Source organism: Bactrocera oleae, chromosome 5 (genome assembly GCF_042242935.1).
Source record: "Bactrocera oleae isolate idBacOlea1 chromosome 5, idBacOlea1, whole genome shotgun sequence".
NCBI classification, from domain to species: domain Eukaryota; kingdom Metazoa; phylum Arthropoda; class Insecta; order Diptera; family Tephritidae; genus Bactrocera; species Bactrocera oleae.
In genome coordinates this window covers 53,730,178-53,751,972 of record NC_091539.1, presented here as the reverse complement: position 1 = coordinate 53,751,972, position 21,795 = coordinate 53,730,178, and the positions used below count along the sequence as shown (strand labels likewise).

The 21,795-nt window shown below is 35.5% G+C and overlaps 1 protein-coding gene across 2 annotated transcripts in view; it reads left to right on the top strand.

Annotated features, from left to right (window-relative positions):
* nAChRalpha3 (nicotinic Acetylcholine Receptor alpha3) overlaps window positions 1-21,795 on the top strand; it is a 145,409-nt gene that overhangs the window by 68,891 nt on the left and 54,723 nt on the right. For both annotated transcript variants that reach the window (XM_036378499.2, XM_070109751.1), the window contains exons 3-4: window positions 1,647-1,827; window positions 17,397-17,512. In XM_036378499.2, coding sequence (XP_036234392.1) covers window positions 1,647-1,827; window positions 17,397-17,512 — 297 coding nt within the window. The remainder of the gene's footprint in view (window positions 1-1,646; window positions 1,828-17,396; window positions 17,513-21,795) is intronic.

Below are 21,795 nucleotides of genomic sequence, written 5' to 3'. Positions count from 1 at the left end.
AAAATACATATATACTTGAACAATATTTAGCCTGTATTTTACATTGAGCTCAAGGTGAATTGATTTCATCCGACAAAAGGAAGTATATACCATTTATCTCCGAATGACTAATGTATTTAACAAGAACATTTTTATATTTACAAATGCAGTAAGAAGATTTTCATTATTTATGCGGAGCTGACTTCTATTATATAAAGTTTTTTCGGAAGTTGTGAGCGAACGGGTCCTATGTTCGCATTAATAGTGAAAACCTATTATATTTATATTATTTGTAAAAATCGTCTTTACTTAATGTTATGATACAGTTATATAAGGACACTTACATTTTTGTTTTTTCGTGTGAAACAATTATTTTACATCCTAATAGTAATATTTTTTGAGTTATAATTCGCATTATACCCCACATAATCACTAAAACAAATTTTCTCAAAATATTGAAGCGTAGTTCTCTAACATATTTTCCCGTAAAGAAATTGATCCGTAAGAAACATAATTTTATAAAGAAGCTCGTTGTACTTATCTAATGCTCTCTCATGATAAAGAAAGGGTATTCCATCTCCTTTTAAGCTGATAATTGCACGATAATTGATGTTGGGCAATAGAATCAATGACATGTGTTCGAAAGTTAGCAACCATCTCAAAGACATTTCTCGATTCTTCTCTGCAATTAGCCTTACACTCTCCCCTACTATATATACAACAACCATATATACGAACTGAATGAAAGAATACAGGCTGCATCATAAAATTTCAGTCGGTGACACTAAAATTTCGACTACAAACAACAACACACTTGACAGCCTGTTATCTATAGAGTCGCAACAAAATCCTAAAGTCGCTAGTCGGCAGCTCCTAGGTAATAGAGAAAATGAATTGCTGGCAACTTACAAAACAATCGATCGGCAGGTCATTAACTACGTTGAACTGGTATGATATTCTGGATATAGTATGAAAGCAGATGAAGAAGCTACAGACTTAACAGAGCACTGACAGAACTCCGTACAATAACAGGTTGCCTCTTGATGTCTCCTATCGAATACCTACATAGTGTGGTCCGTATGCTTTCGGTTAAGGAACATAACGAATTCCTCTTCAGACAGTTTTTGCTGGTATGATTCTGCATAAATCAGCCTTGCATTCATCTGCTTGTAGCGGAGTCACCTCCTAAAAACACCTCTCTCTCTCTCTCTCACCTAACACCCTTTTCGCTATGTTCCGACCCATAGAAACCGCACGTTAGTTGAACTCTCCGTTAAGTGGTTCCGATGACAATAGCGACGTGCGCCTTTTCCGACCGAACAGTGTCTAAATAGCCATTCAAACAGCATCTATTTTCATCTTTCTATTATAACGACCGTTAGCAACTGCATAGATCAAGAAATTGAGCCATTGTAAAATTTATACTACTATACTACTATTATAGTAATATTCAATTTTCTTTAACATTTTCTGATTCTACTTCCGTACATACATACATTACATATACACCCAATATATATATACAAACCTTTGTACCTTTCTCGAATCTCCCAAATCCGCTTTATACAATAATTCATCGTGTCCGCTTCTAAATACAAGTTTTTCACATTTTTTCTTTCCAATTTCTCCCCACCCACACCATTCTGCTGCTGCTTTATACGACACAGCGCCGATGGCAATTTCGAAGTGACGTTGGCCACAAAGGCCACTCTCAACTATACGGGGCGCGTCGAGTGGCGGCCACCGGCGATTTATAAGAGCTCCTGCGAAATCGATGTCGAGTACTTTCCATTCGACGAACAGACGTGTGTGATGAAATTCGGCAGTTGGACATATGATGGCTTTCAGGTGAGTTTGTAATTGAAATTTAGCCACGAGTGCGATTGGATTTACTTATTGGAATTTTTACGGGTTTTTATGCTATTTTATGTTATGCCACACATACAGTTTTATACCTCGGTATATACATATATATGGTATACATATTTACAGACATATAAGTGATTATGTATGTAGTTAGCTCGCGTCCTGTAAGCTCATCTGGATTGATGTGTGCGTCTTTTACGGTTTTCTTTTATTTTTTCTATGCAATTTACACGTTTTTCGTTTCCAACCTCATTCGTCTGAGTAAACTGAACTCAATCAAATGTTTAATTGACTCGAATCGTTAATTGGTTGTTTCATGTCCGTTTGAAATTTGTTTAAGAGTTGAAAGGCTTGTGATTTTCGATTAGTTTGGAATAAAATTTTTACGTCTGGAAATTGTAGTGAAAATTTATGTAGATTTGTGGGGCGATGAATTTAAATTTTTTAAAACGCTTTTTTCAACTCGATATGGGCGATATGCAGATTGCAATATTTTATGCAGTTTCTCTAGAGATGGTAACACTATACCAAAATATGTTTAAACTAATACTTTACGAATGGCAACTGTATTCCAAAGAAGAAAAAACGTTAACTTCGGTAGCTCCGAAGCTTTATTACACTTCACAAATACTAAAGATTCGTCACAAGAACTTAATTCCCATCGTTCAGTTTGTATACCAGCTGTAGGCCATAATTATACGATCTGAACAATTTCTGCGAGGATTGTACCACTACTTTGGACAACAATCCAAGCAAATTTCTGTAAGATACTTATCTTCTAAAAAAAAAAACAGTTTTCCATACAAGGACTTGCTTTTGAGCGTTCAGTTTGCTTGGCAGCTATATGCTATAGTTATCTGATCTAAACAATTTTTTTTTTTTATAATGCCTCGACGTTTCCTTTGGGAACCTAGCATTCACTTTCCTATAAAATCCATGAAATGAGGTACTTTTTCAAGCAATTAGAAGCGAGCTATGGAATTTTCTATCTGATAATAATAAAAAAAATAGAAAACTGTAAGGCGGAGAACCTTCCCGTCGGTTTTAAATTTTTGATTTTTTAATGATTAAAAAAATTAGGTTTGGACCAAAGTCTAGTCCAAAGCTTGTTCTTGGCAAAAAGGTCCGGGCTGATTGCACTAATTTTAACATTGCTCAGGAGTAATCTTGAACATATTTTCACGCAATTTTATAAGTAAAGAACTCAGACACTAACCGACATATTCGGCATAGCGTTTGTTAGAATAACGAAAATCGTTATATGTAGTATATGGGAGTTGGGTAACTAGTAGACCAATTTCTCATATATATTTTCGGCATTCAACTATAGTATATACAATATTATACGTTTAGTTTATTTTGCTAAGATATTATACATATTGACTGGTAAATACGGTATAAATCCAACCGAAAATTTTAAAATATTTCATTAGGTATATGGGAGATAGGTTTAGTATTGAACTAATTTGATCTATTTTTGGCATTACCAAATATTATTAACAGAAAACGATGCGAGAGAGAGTTTCATTAAGGTACCTCACATATTAGTAACAGAAAATGATGCTCTCTGAGTTCATTACCAATATATAAGAAGTAAAGTCAACCGGACGTTTAAAAATCCTGATAATAGTTATATGACAACTAGGGCAAGTTTTCGTCCGAATTTATTCACTTCAGACACACTATTATTAGAAACAGAAAATTTTTTAATTTGATTGAGATAACTCCCATATTAGCCGACATGCATGGTCTACCAGCAAAAACGACGTGATGTTAAAATATAATCAAACACTCAAATTTGGCCAAAAATGGGTTCTGTTTTTTTTTTTAATTTTAAAGCTAATTTTATGCCATTTATGATTTGAAAAACATGTCGGCCAAATGGCTCCATTTGCATATTTACGCCCGTTTACGCCAATTTTCGATGACCCTGTGCAGTATTTCGGCTATAGTGCGCTGAATGTTGTCTTCAAACTCCTCGAGCGTTGCTGGTTGATTGGCGCAAACCTTTGATTTAACATACCAAAAAAACGAGTTGCCAAGCTTTGCATGTAATGTGGAAATAGAAATCATCCACGTCGATTTCGTCAAATTCCGGTAGAACGAGTCGAGCAACCACGTGTTATAATGGTCGCTATTGATGGTAATGGCATTTCTTCTCTCATTTCGAAAGAAATAATACCTGATGATACCGCCATAACACAATCCACACCAAACGGTCAATTTATGGTGATAAATTTACGTTGCCCGAACCACACGAGGACTTGACTCATCCAATAGCGACAATTTTGATTGTTGACGAAGCCAGAAATGGACCTCATCTGAGAACATGGTTTTTCATTTTACAGTAGGTACTGGAGATTGTGATTTTGCAATAACCTTGGATAATTGCTAAGCGTTGTCCCAAAGTGAAACGTGACACGATGAAATAGCAAACCTTACTGACGAAATTTGACACAAATTCGTAAACAGCCTATTTTTGACATACAGTCCGACATTTTCGATAAAAGGTTTACTGTGGCTCATATTCGGTATCTAGGGGCGTGAACAGTTGTACTCCGAGTTTGACAATTTTCGGTCATAAGGTAGCACACCTTTAGAGAACTAAGGGAAAGGCTGGGTTTATAATCCGATTTCATAAATACATTTCCAAATTTCTGACTCCAACTACGAAACTAGTGACTCGATATTTTCAAATTTCTAGGCTAAAATAGCCGTTAGTATTGTCGTTCTAATCCGGAATTAATTAAAGGAGTGGTCCTTTTGGTGGTACTTTTATGGGAGCCTTACGCTCACTACAGACACGCACTTTACCACTTTTCTCTAGCGGCTATATATTCCACGGCCCAGACGTTTATTACTTCAGATAATAAATCAAATAATGAGTAATCAAATTATACCTCTACCGATCATATTCAGAACCAAACAACCACTAAATCTCGCGCAATAAACTATTTGCAAGCGCGAAGACACTTACAATGCGGCGTGCCACTGAAATGCCAATTCCATGAAATCGGCTAACGAAAGAAAAGCGCAATTCCCCCACTTATAGACACCCACGTGCAATCGCACAAAATCAACTTCAGCGGAGCAGCTAACGAGCCAGCTGAGCTCGCGGCATCAGCAGGCGGACCAAAAGTGATTGCCGCCAAAGTGAGTTGAGCGCTATGAATGCGATTTCGTAGCATTCACGGCTGCCAAGTATCGAAATTGGGTTTTCATGTTACAGACAATTGAAGCGCATAACACGACAAGCGCAGCAGCTGAAGCGCTAGAGCTGAGGTAATCGCGTAGATGGCGGAACAGCGCAGATGAAAGTCAGGTGGCAAACAATTTCGTGGCACAGGAAGCACTTATAGTGGTCTGCCAAAACTTTCCGAGGCGACCGATGACGGGAACTCCGTAGCGCTAGCATTTCACGTCGGTCGACACCGCTGCGCTGATGAGCTGATGTGGCGTAAATTGTTATTAAAAGCATCTTCGATGGTGGCGCAACGCCGAAATGGTGTACAGTAACAATTGGAGCGGGAAATAAATGAAATGCTTCGGTATATCGCTCGTCTTATACTCAACTTGCAGCATTTTTTTTTTATTGTTGCCTCACTCACCTGCCCTGGCATTGCTGTGCTGATGATGGAAAATCATGCAAGTGGAAGCGAAACATAATTAAATATTTCCACTTCTTGTCTTGCCATCTAGGCTGGTGGCCGCGGGACTGGTGGCAGGTGAAATGTAGAATGTGGCACGTGGGGCAAATGAAATTAAATTTGCAATTTAATAACACCAACTATAGAGACAACAACATGCGCATAAATAATAAATTGCTTGCACACTCATACAGGTATTTGCAACAACCGAACATCAGAAACACAACAACAACTCCCACCAACAGCCTATACACATACAGTATGTTAATGCCAGCAATTGGCATCAGCTGCAGTTGTTACTGCCCCCGGCTTATTTGATTGTGTCCCTTACTCACAGCATTCACATAGCTTTGCATGAATTCATTGCGCTAGGTTACTCATACGCCATGTGCTGCACCCGTGCGCTGGTGGTGGTGGTGGTGGCACGAGCGCTCGCGTGTTTGTAGGTGGAATATTATAGTGCGCAGATGTGACACTTCAATTTGAATGCAATCTCATATTTTACACTGTTGTTGTTGTTTCATTTCGTTTGTTGTTTTGCTATTGCTTTTGTTGCTGAAATCTCTGCTGACTTCGTGACACCGATGACAACGTATAAATATTTGCGTTTATATTGTTCAGATTTTTTGCATAAAATTTTAGAGTAAATTTCTGCCTATATAGATATAATGCATAAATAACTAAACGAAGTGGATGCAAAATGCGGCATAATATATACAGGCAGAGTTTTTATTGTAAAATATTTTCATTAGATTTTCGTTAAATGAGCGCTTGATAATCATAGATTTGTATTTATTTCAACAAGTTATATATATATATGCATATGGTGTATGCATTAATTCATGCGGTTTTCTAAGAGAGGGCTCTACTAGTATTATTTCGCGTCGTGTTCATCTATGGCTATATTCATTTCATTGTCATTTCGCGTCGTTTTCAGTAGATGTCATTTGTTTTAGCGTGAACAACAACCTGTTTCATTTATTTGAAAATGTCGAAATTTGTACCAGATAAAGTGTTTTTGCGGGGAGTTCTTCTTCATTACTTTAACATGAAGAAAACTGCTACCGAAAGCCATCGTATTTTACTGGACGCTTATGGTGACCATGCTTTAGTCGAACGAACGTGCCAAAAGTGGTTTGCACGGTTCAAAAGTGGCAATTTCGACTTAGACGACGGAGAACGACACGGACAGCCAAAAAAATTTCAAGACGAAGAATCGGAGACATTGCTCGACACAGATGCATGCCAGACGCAAGAGGAACTTGCAAAAGTACTAGGAGTTGATCAAGCAACCGTTTCCAGATGACTAAAATCATTAGAATTCATCCATAATCTTGAAAATTGGGTGCCTTATGAATTAAAGCCAAGAGACGTCGAACGTCGATTCTGCATGTCGGAAATATTGCTTCAACGCCAACAAAAGAAGTCATTTTTGCATCGGATTGTCACTGGCGATGAAAAATTGATTCATTATGATAACCCAAAGCGTAAGAGATCGTATGTGAAGCCCGGCCAACCATCGACATCCACGGCAAAGCCAAATATCCATGGTGCCAAGGTTATGCTATGTATTTGGTGGATCCACAAGGGTGTGCTTTATTATGAGCTATCGAATTTGGGTCAGACGATCAATGGGGATCTCTACCGAAAATAATTGATTTGTTTGAAAAAGGTCATCGGGGAAAAACGACCAGAATATGCGACCAGAAACGAATCAATAATTTTTCATCATGACAACGCTCGGCCACATGTTGCAAGGCCTGTTAAAAATTTTGGAAAACTGTGGGTGGGAAGTTCTACCTCACCCGCCTTATAGCCCAGGCATAGCACCTTCCGATTACCACTTGTTCAGATCAATGCAGAATACCCTCACCGGAGTACACTTCACTTCAGAACAGGGTATCAGAAATTGGCTCGATTCTTTTTTGACCTCCAAGCCGGAGAAGTTTTTTTGGGATGGGATCCACAAACTGCCAGAAGGATGGGCAAACATCTTAGCTTCTGATGGGTAATACTTTGAACATTAAATGTATAACAATTTTTTCACAATAAAATCTTAATTTTCGAAAAAATATGTATACACCATGAAGTTTGTAATACACAGAAGGAAGCTCCAGAGAATAATAATCAGCGTAACAAACTGAGGCGATTTAGTCATGTCGAGCTGTTTGGCCATATATACGCGACTAGTCCCTGAGTTTTCAAGATATGCACTGAAATTTTTCCCCCGTCCTTTTCTCGCCAAGAAGCTGATCATTTATCGGAACCATCCAAACTGACCGACCAAAATCAGGTTCTTCTATGGAAAATTTTTTTTATTGGCTTTTTTTATATGGTCTCTAGGCTCGTGCCTTACACTCGGTCAAGACCGTCAAGACCAACCTCTTTCGCTTCTTTTTCTAGACTGTTACTTTTTGTTTTTTAATAGATAGTATTATATTGAAGAAGACGCACGAGAAAGAATCACCCGGTCTAAAACATCTTCTGTCGATAGCGGCTTTGAAATGGACAAAAAGGTGATAGCTGTAGATATGTTTATCGAAGATCTTTTCCAGGATTTTACGTATTCTAAAAATTTTGTCCATGGTAGATTTTTCAGGTTTAAAGCCACACTGATAAGGTCCAATCAGTTTATTTACAATGAACTTAAGTCTTCCACACAATACTGTCAAAAGAACCATATGTGCAATGTTAAGAAGACTGATCCCATGATAATAAGCGCAGACTACTGGATCTCCATTCTTTTAAATAGGGCAGAGCCCAATCGTATTCCAATTGTTGAGCATGTATTCATCCTGCCAAACCATTTCTAGCAGCTAGAACATGCGTCCTTCCAACTCCTTGCCGCTGGCTTTAAACAGCTCATCCATCGACCTGGGGTGATTGGCTGTTCTTTACCCGCCTTACAAATGTTTTCATCTCATCTTGGTCGAGTGACGGCACGGTAACTTTACCACGGTAGATTGGTGCGGCGGGTCATATCTTGCCCATTGGGAGGAGAAAATCAAAAGCGCAAATGTTCTGCAACTATCTCTAACAAAAATACTTAGTTATTGGCTATATACAATAACTAACAACATATGTTCGTCCCACTTTTTTTTCAAAATTTTAACATCTATTTTAAAGAAAACAATCTTACAATTTGTGAATGCCATGGTTGAACCACGCCAATTTTTGATACCTGATGCGAACGGTATGCTTCAATTTGATGAGTTGTTGTCGGTAGCGTTCTATATTAATGGTCTCACCTGGTTTTAGCAGCTCATAACACAGCACGCCCTTCTGGTTCCGCCAAATACATAGCATTACCGTAGCGTCATGGATCTTCGGCTGTGTCGTTGTTTTTGTTACATGACCAGGTTTCATACATATATAGCATGATTTTTTGCATTTAGAGTTATTTGTTGGGATAGGTCCATTTTTTATCATCCGTCACAATCCGATGTAAAAACAACAGCATTCAGCATTCAAGCAGTATTTTTAACATACCTCTTGACTTCAATGTGTCTTGACTTCAATTCATATGACATCCAACTTTCTTGCTTTTGATTATATCCGGCTGACAATCTTCATCGAGTAATGCTTCCAGTTCCTCATAAAATCTATAACAGAAATACTGAGCTATTGTACCTTTATTGTACGAAAAGCCATCCTGAAGAGCTTAACTGTGTGATTGTCAGTTGCCTTGTATGCTTGTTCACTAAGCATTTGCTAGAAATTTATTGATTGACCTTCGTATTCGCAATTATTTTTCGTAATGATGCAAAAGATTGCCTTCATTGAAAAATAACTATTTATTAGAATTCCAGTTAAATGAATATGTATTTTTAAATTCGACCACAATATTTCCTAAAAACGTTCTTACCATTTCAAGTATTGTGGGCTCATATACCGACCTATATTTTGTGCGATGATTTTTAAATCATTTTACCGCAAAACTGCAGCTTTTAGCTCCCCGTTTGACGTTTCTCCAAAATACTGGAAACCGATTTTCGTTTAAATAATTTGCATGCCTTCATGAATATTTGTTTGCCTGACTTTCAACAACAACTTTCGCGCTGCTCCTTCGCAGCCGATGTGACTCGTCACATTGTAAATTTTATGACAAAAAGTACCTTTTTTAAGACTTCACTTTTTCGCGTCAACAAATATACAGATGTCAATAAAAATCTGGAGCATTATGTTGGCATCAAGTTTTCATTTTTACTACACTTCCGCCAAGCTTACAAAATTGTTTATCCAATGGTTATGTAATTTTTTACGACACCGCCGCGAAGTGGCCTCATGTGTTTATGCATGTGTCACTGTAAATACATAAATTTTTCTACGTATTTCGCCAAATTTGCGCCCTTTATTCAAAAAAATAATAGTAGCAATAAAAAGGTTTGGTTGTTAAAATTTTATGCGCTAAAGATTTAAGGCCCGGGAAATTTCAAATTCGTATTTCAAAGGACGTGACCAGAAAGTTTCCGGAAATTGTAAATAAAACGAAAAATGTTAAATCTTCCTCAATATATATTTTGTTGCCTGCAAAATATGCTCCTTCACATATGCCACCTCCTTTTCCAATCATCGAAACATGATTTCAGTTCCCTCTGCGAATTTTCTTTTACGGCCTCAATCGAGTCGAAAAGAGTTCCACGGAGTGGTAATTTGAGTTTTGGAAACAAAAAAAAGTCGCATGAGACCAAATCCGGTAAATACGGTGGGTGATCGATGGTATTGAACGAGTTTTGGGTCTTAAGATCGTTCAAAACTATGGTCTTTATACAAAAAATTCAGCTCTTTTGGAACAAGCCGAGCATTGATGCGTCTCATGCCCAAATTATCGGTCAAAATAAAATAAACTGGTTCACGGCAGATGTTTAGCTTATGTGCTATCTTGCTAACACTAGCATGACAATTTTCAAGCGCGATTTCCTTCACTCTCTTGATGTTATCGCCAGTGGTAGACCGCAACGAGCACTATAAGCCTTTTCTAACATTCGCAACGATTTCGCACACGAAATTTGGTTCGAAACACAAATTTTGATGCAAATTTTTTGTGCAATATTTTCTTCCATTATAAAAATCGTAAAACACTACTGACGTCGACTGATTTCAACAGCTGCTACAAACAAATTGGTTGACAGATCGCACTCATTTTTGGCATAGTAATATTCAGGGCAGGCAGTTTAAATGACAATTTCCAGAGACTTTATGGTCGCAATGTATATGTACATTTCTTTTCGTTCGGTCATAAAATTAACTATTTCCTCACAAAAAGTTTATTTATTCCCGATTTTACTCGGCTTAGTTTTGCTTTCGAATACTTCACTACGTCAGGAAGTTGATTCATGCCAACAGTTATTTTGTTAAATTTTCTTCATTCATGTCATATTACAATAAAGGATCAAGGCATATGAGTACTATTATGTAAAATATCGCATTTGGCAAGTTTAAATTATAGCTTTTATGGTAATTTATCATTCTATCATGCGTAAACTTTATTATGTAATTGAAATAGTTGTTAAAGTGTACTCTCAGTAGCTTATATAAATGTTTCTCTTGTATTCTTGTATGCTTTAATACTACAAAAAATTCATTAGAGAAGGTATAATTAAGATTACCAATCGTTTGAAGGACCATCTACACAACTTTTTAAGTCAAGAGACATCCACAATAAAGAATGAGGATGTAAACACCTTAACATTGTAGACAATTTAATCGAATATCGAGGTTGCCAGAAAAAGAATTATAATATTCTTTTGGAAGATAGTAGCGAAAAGTGCTTCGATAATGGTAGTAATGACGCTCCATGCAGTTCTTTCGCCCTGTGCGTGTGGACACTGAATTTTGCAATAGCTTTTTTTGTGTCGTTCACAAATATTTCAATATTTTCAGTAGCAGCACACAACGTTGAGAAATTCTAAAATCTAAAATGCCGAATTTACTTCATTGTCTTTCTAATACAAGGTGGTCGGCCAGAATCGATTCCGTCAAGCCATTTGCGAAAAGTCTTCACGGATTGATAAACGCTTTGAAAGAAGTTAAAAAAATAAACCTTACGGCAGGATTTCAGGACTAGCCACACTGTGCCTAGAGGCAGAATTAGCAAAGAAGTTGGATTTCCAGACTATTATCGACGCATTCGCTGCCGCCAAAGTTCGAAAAGCTCACTTCTAAGTTCCAAATTTTCATTATATTGCAGATTTTTGAACTACATGTTCAAAAACTTAGGCATGATAGTGAACAGATTTCAAAAAACCCGTTTTTTCATTAATGAAATTTAATGTTAAATAAATGTCTGTCAAAACTTGCAATCCCTATTTTCAAATATTGCGTTAATAATTTAAAAAAATATTTTTTTGACAGAAAGTGTATGTATATACTGATTTATGCATTATTGATTTTCAAAATCGTACAAAGCAAATTTGTTCCTTGATGAGAGCATAAAACATTACTTCGTATTTTACTTATTTTTCAAAAACATTGAAGTAGTAAGCGGCAAGATAGTTAATAAAATTTATAAAATATTAGAAACATACCTGTAGGTAGTGCGGTCCCACCTTTTTACCCCTAGGCCTCCTCGACGGCCCAATATATTGCACTCGTATATACAATTTTGAAAGATCTTGAAATTTTATGGTGATATTTTGATCATTTGTCTCACAGTCTATATATAAGTTTCACTTTAATCTGTTAAATTATTTAATCGGAGAACTGTTTAATGCGCTCTTTAAGAAATGTGAAACTCAAAACACTTAACTTAATTTGCAAATCAAAATGACCACAGGCTCATTACAAATGCAGCCACGTTGTCAGGTGCCTATCAATTAACACCTTAGAGACATTGTAAATCAAGAATGCAAAGCAACCGATTGCCAATTCAACAATCGACAAGCAAATGACATTTTTGATATACCCTAAACACTATATGTACATACATAGGTTTATAGAATTGTAGATAGTATGTAATGAATGATGTCAGAAAAAAGTCGAATATATGTTGACCACCTCAAAAATTCAATTCAAATTCGTCTATGCTATAGTACTTTACGGAGTTTGTCAATATATCACATATGTATGTATATGCTTGTATACGAGGTTTTAATGGTGTCCATTTCATAGCACGCTTTCTCTTTCATTTCATTTTGACTTTGATGGAATGACGCATGTCTCCTGTGGCAACGTTCACTGACTGCAATTCGCGAACGTGCATCAAACTCAACTTTGGTAAACGCAACTAGAAAGCACTAGATAAAGGCAAATTGTAGCGGCAGAATTTTTTTTTTTTACTTTGTAGCCAGATCAGACAAAATCATGATTTTTTAGTATTTAAATTAAAATACTCAACATTTATTACCATCAAGTTTTTTTTTTATTTTTTAAGTTTTTTTTTTATAATTTTTAATCCCGTATTCGGAAAATATCAAAAAGACTAAAAACTAATTAAAAAAAATTTTAATCCCAAATACAAAATACGAGATTAAAAAGTAAAAAATATTCACAACTCTGACTACGCTTAAAAATAATTATATATTAACCACTTACAATATGGCACTGCGTAACTGTTAATTTTTTTTTTTTTGTTATTTTATGATATTTTAAAAACTGGATTTTGGACTTTCAATAATAAATACAGTGAATTTAAACTGTCAGTTATTACATACTTTTTTATTATTTTTATTGGATAATAATTATCCCGAAACTTCTTGCCACAAAACATTCCATTAAAAAAATGTTCATTTCGCGTTTCCTTTTTTATTGTTTTACATTTTTTATTAAAGATCTTGCACGGCTGTTACAAATGCCTGTCTTCAAATATTTTTGACAGAATTTTAATCTGCCCGTTCCAGTCTTCTAGTCTAGCTAACAACAAATCTACCCAATCCAGTTAACTGTCAAAGTAGAGTACGTGATGTCCGCTCTCAATTGTCACTGACATAAATATTATACATCTCTTTGTCTCTGCTGCTGGTCTTTCTGAGAATATTTTTTAAAATTTTGATTCTAGAAAATTTTGAGTGTTTCAAATAATATTCAAAAATTCTAAACCTCTAAACTTTTTCTGGTTTTATTAAGATTATGTATTTAAATATTATTAGCATAAATAATACCATTAATCATTTGAGAAGTACAAACAGTTTCTGCTCAGCAAATGCATTACCAAAAATAAAATATTACACACCTAGAGCTAAGCTACACAAAATAATGCGTAAACAACGAAAGGAAAAACAACACGTCTCGCCTTAATTACTAAAAGTTAAACATGGTTTTTCTAAAACAAAACAAAATTAGTTGAGAAAACTTTTGAAATTCTCCTGTTTATTTCTTCATAAAAAAAGTTCGTGTCATTCTTATACCATACTGTTTGGTGTATTTACTTCCTTACTCCACTCTCCATATTTTCGTATTTTCTTTTTTTCATAAATTTTAAACACGTTTCTGAAAGCAACTCATCCGTTGCTAACTTCCGCAAGCGTGTATAGCCGCCAGCATTTCCTGCTACTAATGTGTTCCAGAATATGTATCAGAAACGAAGTCAATGTGCTGTGCATAAAAATTGCAAAGAAAGTAAAATAAATATTGCGTTGAGCGCCTGCGAACTCCATTGCTGTGTTATTGCTAACAATATAAGTGGCGACAAGGTACGGTGAAATAAAAATTTCTATGAGGGAAAGGTGTAGTTATGGATATAAAATAGTCACTACAGTGGTGTATTTTTATACAACATAAGTAATATGTTTATTAATACATTAAGTAATAGATATTTTTTAAAGAAATTGTTGGCGGTAAAATTTATAATTTCAAATAATACTGATAAGTTTGTGTTAATACCGTTTTTTTTTATAAAAATATTGCCTACATTTAGGCGCATTAATATATTAATTTAAAAAACATCGTTTAAATCTCATCTTCAATAATCTAGTCCACTATTTACTATAGCATAGTGCAGCTCATAGTCAAAAACTTCACCCAATATCCGTGTTCCTCAGTTTGTAAGCAATTTAATGCACAAGTGGGTAATTTACCATCAAAATAAATGTAAATAAATTGAGTCAAAAACAAACAAGTGCGATAAATTTTCAAAGCACAACAATCATCGTGTAAATGTACCGGAAGTAAAGTGTAAATAAATCTTTTCGACCAGCGTTAACGTTTAATTCGATTTATACGCGCTTGTGATCTATTTACGGTTTATAAATTTGAACCAAACAAAATATTTGCATTGAGTTTAGTTTTAGATTACAAGCGAAGTAATAAATACAAATAAAAACCGTAATTTACATATATACGTATTCATAGTGATATCGCAATTTTACAAGGACCGCTGCTTAGATCAATGCACGACAAATTTTATATATCTACCTTTAATTTTGCTGTTTTATTCTGTACTCAAAAATATTTTTATTTTTTATATTCCTTTTTGATACCTTAACATTCTAATTACTTGTAGATTTGTTAAAAAATACAAATATACGGATAAGATTTTGAAAGTCGCTCAATCGGGTCTGCAACTATCTTCTTCGGCCCTTTGGAATTAACTTTTTATTCCAATGTCTGACTTTTCTGGGCACTGTGTTATAATTGCGAATCAGAAAGCCGAAATCCATCGAAATTAAATCGATAGCTTTGCAGAAGTAGTGGTTCTTAAAGGTATAAGTTTAGTTGCAACTAAGCTGCTGATATATCAACGATCTGCTCAATAATTATCTGTGTGCAAAGAAGATTGGAGTGTCTTATTAGAATTCTTATTGTGGAAGTTAATTGTAAATTATATTTTTAAGTGTTTTAAACGTTGTTCGGTAACCCCGAAATATCTGAAGATATGATATTTAACAGTAATTCTGGCAAATATACTCTAAAAAATACCCTATATTAAACATGATTTGTATTATGACTTTACTCAGCGACATTTTTTGTTTTTGTTTAGAAAACAATCCTTCCCATTAACAAACTGAAATCCGAATCTAATTCAAATTATTCGAAGAGAGTAACGGTTTTTTTTTAATAACTCGAAGCCACGTCAACTAGAGAGAAAATTGTTTGCAAAGATACACTCACACAAACAGAAGTACTAACATTTACATTCCTCCATAGATAGAACGATATTTGAATTATAATATTTAATGCTTATAATATTTTTGTAACTTAAATTTCAAAGTGTATATTAATTTATTTAGCTATTTTTAACTTGTAATCTTGTTTACCAGCTTAAACTACTATATTTACTACCTACACTTGGGATGACTTCTGCTTTGATTTAGCCAATCATCACCAATCAGCGATTTTTATACTCTCGCAACCTGTTGCTACAGAGTATAATAGTTTTGTTCACCTAACGGTTGTTTGTATCACCTAAAACTAATCAAGTTAGATATAGGGTTATATATATATAAATGATCAGGATGAAGAGACGAGTTGAAATCCGGGTGACTGTCTGTCCGTCCGTCCGTGCAAGCTCTAACTTGAGTAAAAATTGAGATATCTTTATGAAACTTGGTAGACATGTTTCATGGTACCGTGAGACGGTTGGTATTGCAGATGGGCGTAATCGGACCACTGCCACGCCCACAAAACGCCATTAATCAAAAACAAATAACTTGCCATAACTAAGCTCCGCAATAAGATACAAGACTGTTATTTGGTACACAGGATCACATTAGGGAGGGGCATCTGCAGTTAAAATTTTTTTTTAAAAAGTGGGCGTGGTCCTGCCTCTAATAGGTTTAATGTGCATATCTCCTAAACCGCTAATGCTATAATAACAAAATTCACTGGAAGCAAATATTTTTAGCACTTCTATTGACGGTGTGAAAATAGTTGAAATCGGGTGGCAACTCCGCCCACTCCCCATATAACGGTACTGTTAAAAACTACTAAAAGCGCGATAAATCAAGCACTAAACACGCCAGAGTCATTAAATTTTATCTCTGGGATGGTATGAGATGACTTTATAGGAACCGCGTTCAAAATTAGACAGTGGGCGTGGCACAGCCCACTTTTAGGTGAAAACCCATATCTTGAGGTCTGCTTAACCGATTTCAACCAAATTCGGTGCATAACGTTCTTTTTATGTTTCTATGTCACAGTGCAAAAATGGGCGAAATCGGACTACAACCACGCCTACTTTCCATATAACACCATTTTAAATTCCATCTGATTATTTCACTTTCCACTATGCAAATCAGGCAACAATGACTGTATCGGGATAAAACTTTGCGTGAATAATGCGATTAAAGTATGCCACCTTGTGGCCAAAAATTGTCTAAATCGAACCAAAACTGTTTAAGCCCCTAAGTACTAAATATGTGGACCCCAGTGCCTATAGTTGACCTTCTACCGAAAATATCAGCCAATCCACAAAGAAATCTCAAACGAGTATACTATTTGACTTTGCGAGAGTATAAAATGTTCGGTTTCATCCGAACTTAGCCCTTCCTTACTTGTTGTTAAATAATTTTATGTTAATTTATTTCCTATTCATGCATTTTATTTTCTACTTTCCTTACTTGCTTATATGTTCGTTTCGTTTGATTTTTTAAAGCTTCTTGATTGCTTTGAAGTGATTCGGCGAAGTTTGAAAAAAACTATGACAAATGAGGACCAAGTCAGCTAAATAGGCTCCTTTATGTATATGTATGGTATTTGATTTGAGAGGAATATTACGATATTTTTCAGCACGTCTTATTACAATTATATGTTAACTATAATTTAATAAGAAATTAAGAAAGTCTATTTTTTTTCTAAAATGTTTATAGCCGACTAGAGTTAATTGTGGTGTGTGTGAATGTGTCTGTTATTATTTAGCAAATAAATTATGCGCATTATTTATAATATTTTACAATTACTTATATGATATTTACACAGTTTTAAATATAAATTACATCAAATTTGTGTATTAATTTATTTGTTCTTCAGGTGGACCTGCGGCACATCGACGAGCTGAATGGCACTAACGTTGTTGAAGTTGGTGTTGATTTATCAGAATTTTACACATCAGTCGAATGGGATATATTGGAAGTTCCTGCAGTACGGTGAGTGAGCGAAAATTTACTCAAATAATTGATATATTTACTCTTTCATATTTACTGTGTTTATATTTTTGAATGGAAAGTATTTATGCAAGCTTATATCGGTATATAAATTATGTTTCATGCAAAAATTTAGAAAAATTACCAAAATTTACCCGGGGCAATCTGATTTTATCTCTTGAGACCGAAAGTTTTTTTACGATATTTTACCTTTCAAACTCTATCATTTCATTCTGGAACAAATCTCTTTTAAATGCTTCATTTGTGTTCATTACTCGTTTTTTCTACAACAAATGTAAGAGTGTCACAATACAAGTAAAGCGTGGTAGTAGATCCTATTCCTCACATTTTTAGCTATCGCCGGAATTGTTCTATCAACACCAGTAATTAGTTGAACCTGCCACAACCTTTTTTATGATCGAGTAAAGTTTGATATACATATGTCAATTAGTATATGCTTGGCAGCTGTATGTTTACGACGCAAAAAGTTTATCTGGCGATCTTTAGCAATGAAAAAAATTTAAGAACGGGTTTGTTTTATCAAGAGCACAAGTATTTAAGTGTACCAGCATTCAGTGAAAGTTGTAAAGTTACCGAGAACTTGCCTCACGCGAGTTGTCCATCTAGTTCAATTAATAAGGATAAGATCGAAAACATTAAAGAACCAATGCTTGGAAATCATCGTATTGGAATCAGAGAGATAGCAGAGGATCTCAATATTTCTTATGGATTGACTCAACATATTTAGGTTAGTGTATTGGATAGGAAGCGTGTCAATGCTAATATCGTACCAAAATACCTAAATCCTTTGTAAATACGAGGTTAAGTAGAGGTCGCAAAAGATATGCTTGACAACTTAGCTGAACACCCTACGGTTAGCAAGCGCATCGTCACTGGTGCCGAGACGAGGGTTAATGAAAATGACATCGAAACTACCCAACAATCTAGCGAATGGCGCTCCAAAAATGAGCCAAAACTGAAGAGCCAAACTTTGCTGAAGGCACTGAAGACCATCGTAGTCGCAGCAAATAACAAGTATATGGATTATTGGATTAAACATTGTTTTATTTGTTTTAACCTATTTTGACGGGTCAAATAAGATGATAATTCCCATGTATAAGAAGTTCATTTTTCCCCCAGAAGCACTGTCACAAAATAATATTTCAGAGTTGTTTCTATTCTTCGTGGTAAGGATACCGAAAGTTTCATTTTTTAAGAACCTGAAACACATAAGTGTTTGTAAAAAATAGTTTCTTCCACATTTAAATGCACATAAATATAATACAGAGAATACAAAATTTTTTTACTCGCCAGACAATATTAAAAAAATTATCTTTAATTTTTAACACAGTGAATAGGTCGATTGTCCAGCAAGGTATTTTTTTTATATCTTAGAAGTGTCAGCTTTTTCGATCAACTTCAATTTAGAGTCATAGTTTGTAAGTTTTTGTTTGTTTTAGTTCATCATCAACTCTTTTGGGCCAAAATGGTTGTCCCTCAAAATGCTATATATCACGAACTAAGTAATCCACAGCTGTGAAATACACATGTCCTTTGATGATTACATCCACAAAACATATCGACACTATTCTAGCAATATCCTTTGATAAAAGCCACACAAATTTTTTAGCCTTCGTAGTAAACCATAAGATCTAAAATTGGTATTTCTCTATACTATGCAACTTGGACTATATTAATGATGGCTTTATTACTTTCACTATATTAAATATACATGTCATACATATTTAGGCATTCTACGCCTCTAAATTGTGCCCAAAGCTCCAGACACCAGTTACGCCTCATTGTTACCAGCATAAATTAGACAATGCAAATTTGTCATTCGCCCCTGAATAATGCTCCTCAGAGCAATGACGCTATGTAAATAACTATATACAAAGCTCACATATGTGTATTTGCCTTTTGTCCCCTTATCCCACGGGTCTAAATACCTTTGGTGGACATTAAGACATTTTGTCCACGTCACAAACACACTCCAGGGGACACGTATGTACGTGGTCAAACAAGCAATAAAGTAGTAACTGTGTGAAAAAGTGAAAAGTGCGACCTTTTTATTAACTGTTAGTTGCACGGTGCTGCCAAATAGCTACAATGATGATGACACAGTGTCATTTTGCTGAACTGCAGTCAAACAAAAAATGTGCGAGAAGGCGTGTGTAAGAAAGTGAACATGACAGAGCAAAAAACCAAATCACAAAAAAAAAATTAAAAAGCAGCACGTGTACACAAACCTTTTATTTTTTAGCTGATTATGAAGCGACTGTGTGCGCCAAAGAAAAAAACGCCAAAACACAAGAGCACCGGAGATCACATACTGGCAACACGGCTTGATGGAAGAACACCAACCAGCAGTCACCACTCAGCATACACTAGCATATTTTGCGCTTTTCATAACCATCACATATGCAGCTAACAACTCAACTCATCTCAACTCAACTCATTTTTTCTTTAGCATCTTTTAATTCTTTTTATTTCCTCTATACACATCATTCGCAGTGGCTCATTCGCCCGGCAACACACAAAGAACCGTTAAGAACAGTGTGTTCGAAAAAGGCAAAATTTGTGAAAAAGCCTTTGGCGTGACAAGCGTCGACAAGCACTTACGTATACGCAGCTAACCTGCCAGCTGCTTGCTCTCTTTATTATACTCTACAAAGTCACTGCAGTGAATTGGACCTTGTTCGCCGTTATCCATGCTCTTCTTCGCCAGCATGTATGTGTTGCTGTGTGCATGCCTACGAAGGTGTGCTTTTATAGGCGCTTTTCTGTTCAACTTTGCACACGTGCTTCTTTTTTTCTTTTTTATCTGTCATATACTAGCTATGTCTCTTTTACGCTTCTCTGCGCCTAAAGGTATGCTTCAAATGAGATAGTCATGTTGCACAATATAGTCATATAATGATTGTGACCCTTAATTGGCACGTTCACCTTTTCAGCTTTTTTTCTTTCTTCTTATCTATTGTGTGAGCGATTGCGAGTTGAGAAGTCTAAATTTTGTAAATACATATACCCAAATTTACTATTGATATCGGCCAGAAAAGTTTTATAGATTACATAAGTGGCTCTCTCTGGTCTATGCAGAGTCTTATTTCAATTTTGATCTCCTTTACGTGAGTATTTATCTTAGAGTCACTGCACTAATACAAATCAATGGAAAACATTTATAAATGGCAGTTTAAAGTATGCAAAATATGTATACGGGTCTTGCTTACCTAAGCATCAGTTAGCGTTTATAGCTAGTTGCAGTGTTTAGATAAAGATGGAGAGAAGAACTAGCTACTTGTTAGGTGTCTGAAATGTGATGTGATTTTAAATCAGCTTAGTTGAAGCTAACTTGGTTTCAATCATGATGGTTGGTTGGTAGATTAAAAATGGTTGAAAGGTAACCAATTAAGTCCTATCCAGGAACTCAGTGAATTTTTTTAAAATAACTGTTTTTTTTTGCACCCCAGTTGCCCTATGTCTCTTAAGTTGGACAGTTTTAAACCGTGGACGATGTCCCGTCTTAACCAGCTGAAGCCTGGGCAATAGCAAAGGTAAAGTTTCAGCATCTCATCATCTCTCTCATTCTAGCAGTAAGTGCCCCGTGAGGACGCCTACAATGTTACTAAGCTCTCTCTTGCCTTAAAGTAGAAGCTTCTTGGTCTGTGCATCATCAACACCACCCTAAAGTACCTTTGTGGTATACCCAGTAGTGCTGTTCCCTTGAACCGCCCACTATAAGATAACAACTATGATCGACTGTATAAAAGAAATTAGTATTTACTCATTTTTCCTATTTAAATTATGACTCTCCCCAATCCTCACAAAAGAATAAAGGTTGGGACTTGAACTGCTTCTAAAATCATTAATTTTGTTAATTTTTTCACAACACTGTATGAAATTAACTGTTGCATGTGTGCCACCTTCGGAGGTTTTTACACCATAGAACCGAGACTTCTAAGCAAATCATGTGTCAGCTGTGTTCTTCATATGAATGAATGGCCCCTCCTATTATAACATTAACCCGACCCAAATCGCATTTAAGATATTGTACATTGTTTAACGTGGCTGAGTGGTATATAATTTGTTGGAAAGTTCATAGAAATTAATACTTCTGTCCTTCGTTAACGCTCTCTGACAATGCAATCCCTGTTCCGTTTGGCGCCCTGTTGACGACGTTCAACTCCACATTCCTTTCCAGCTTCGGTGAACATTCTTTATTAACAATTTCAGGATATACTCTTGATTTTGGGAGTTTTTTCTGCTTTTGAAATCTAAAGTCAATG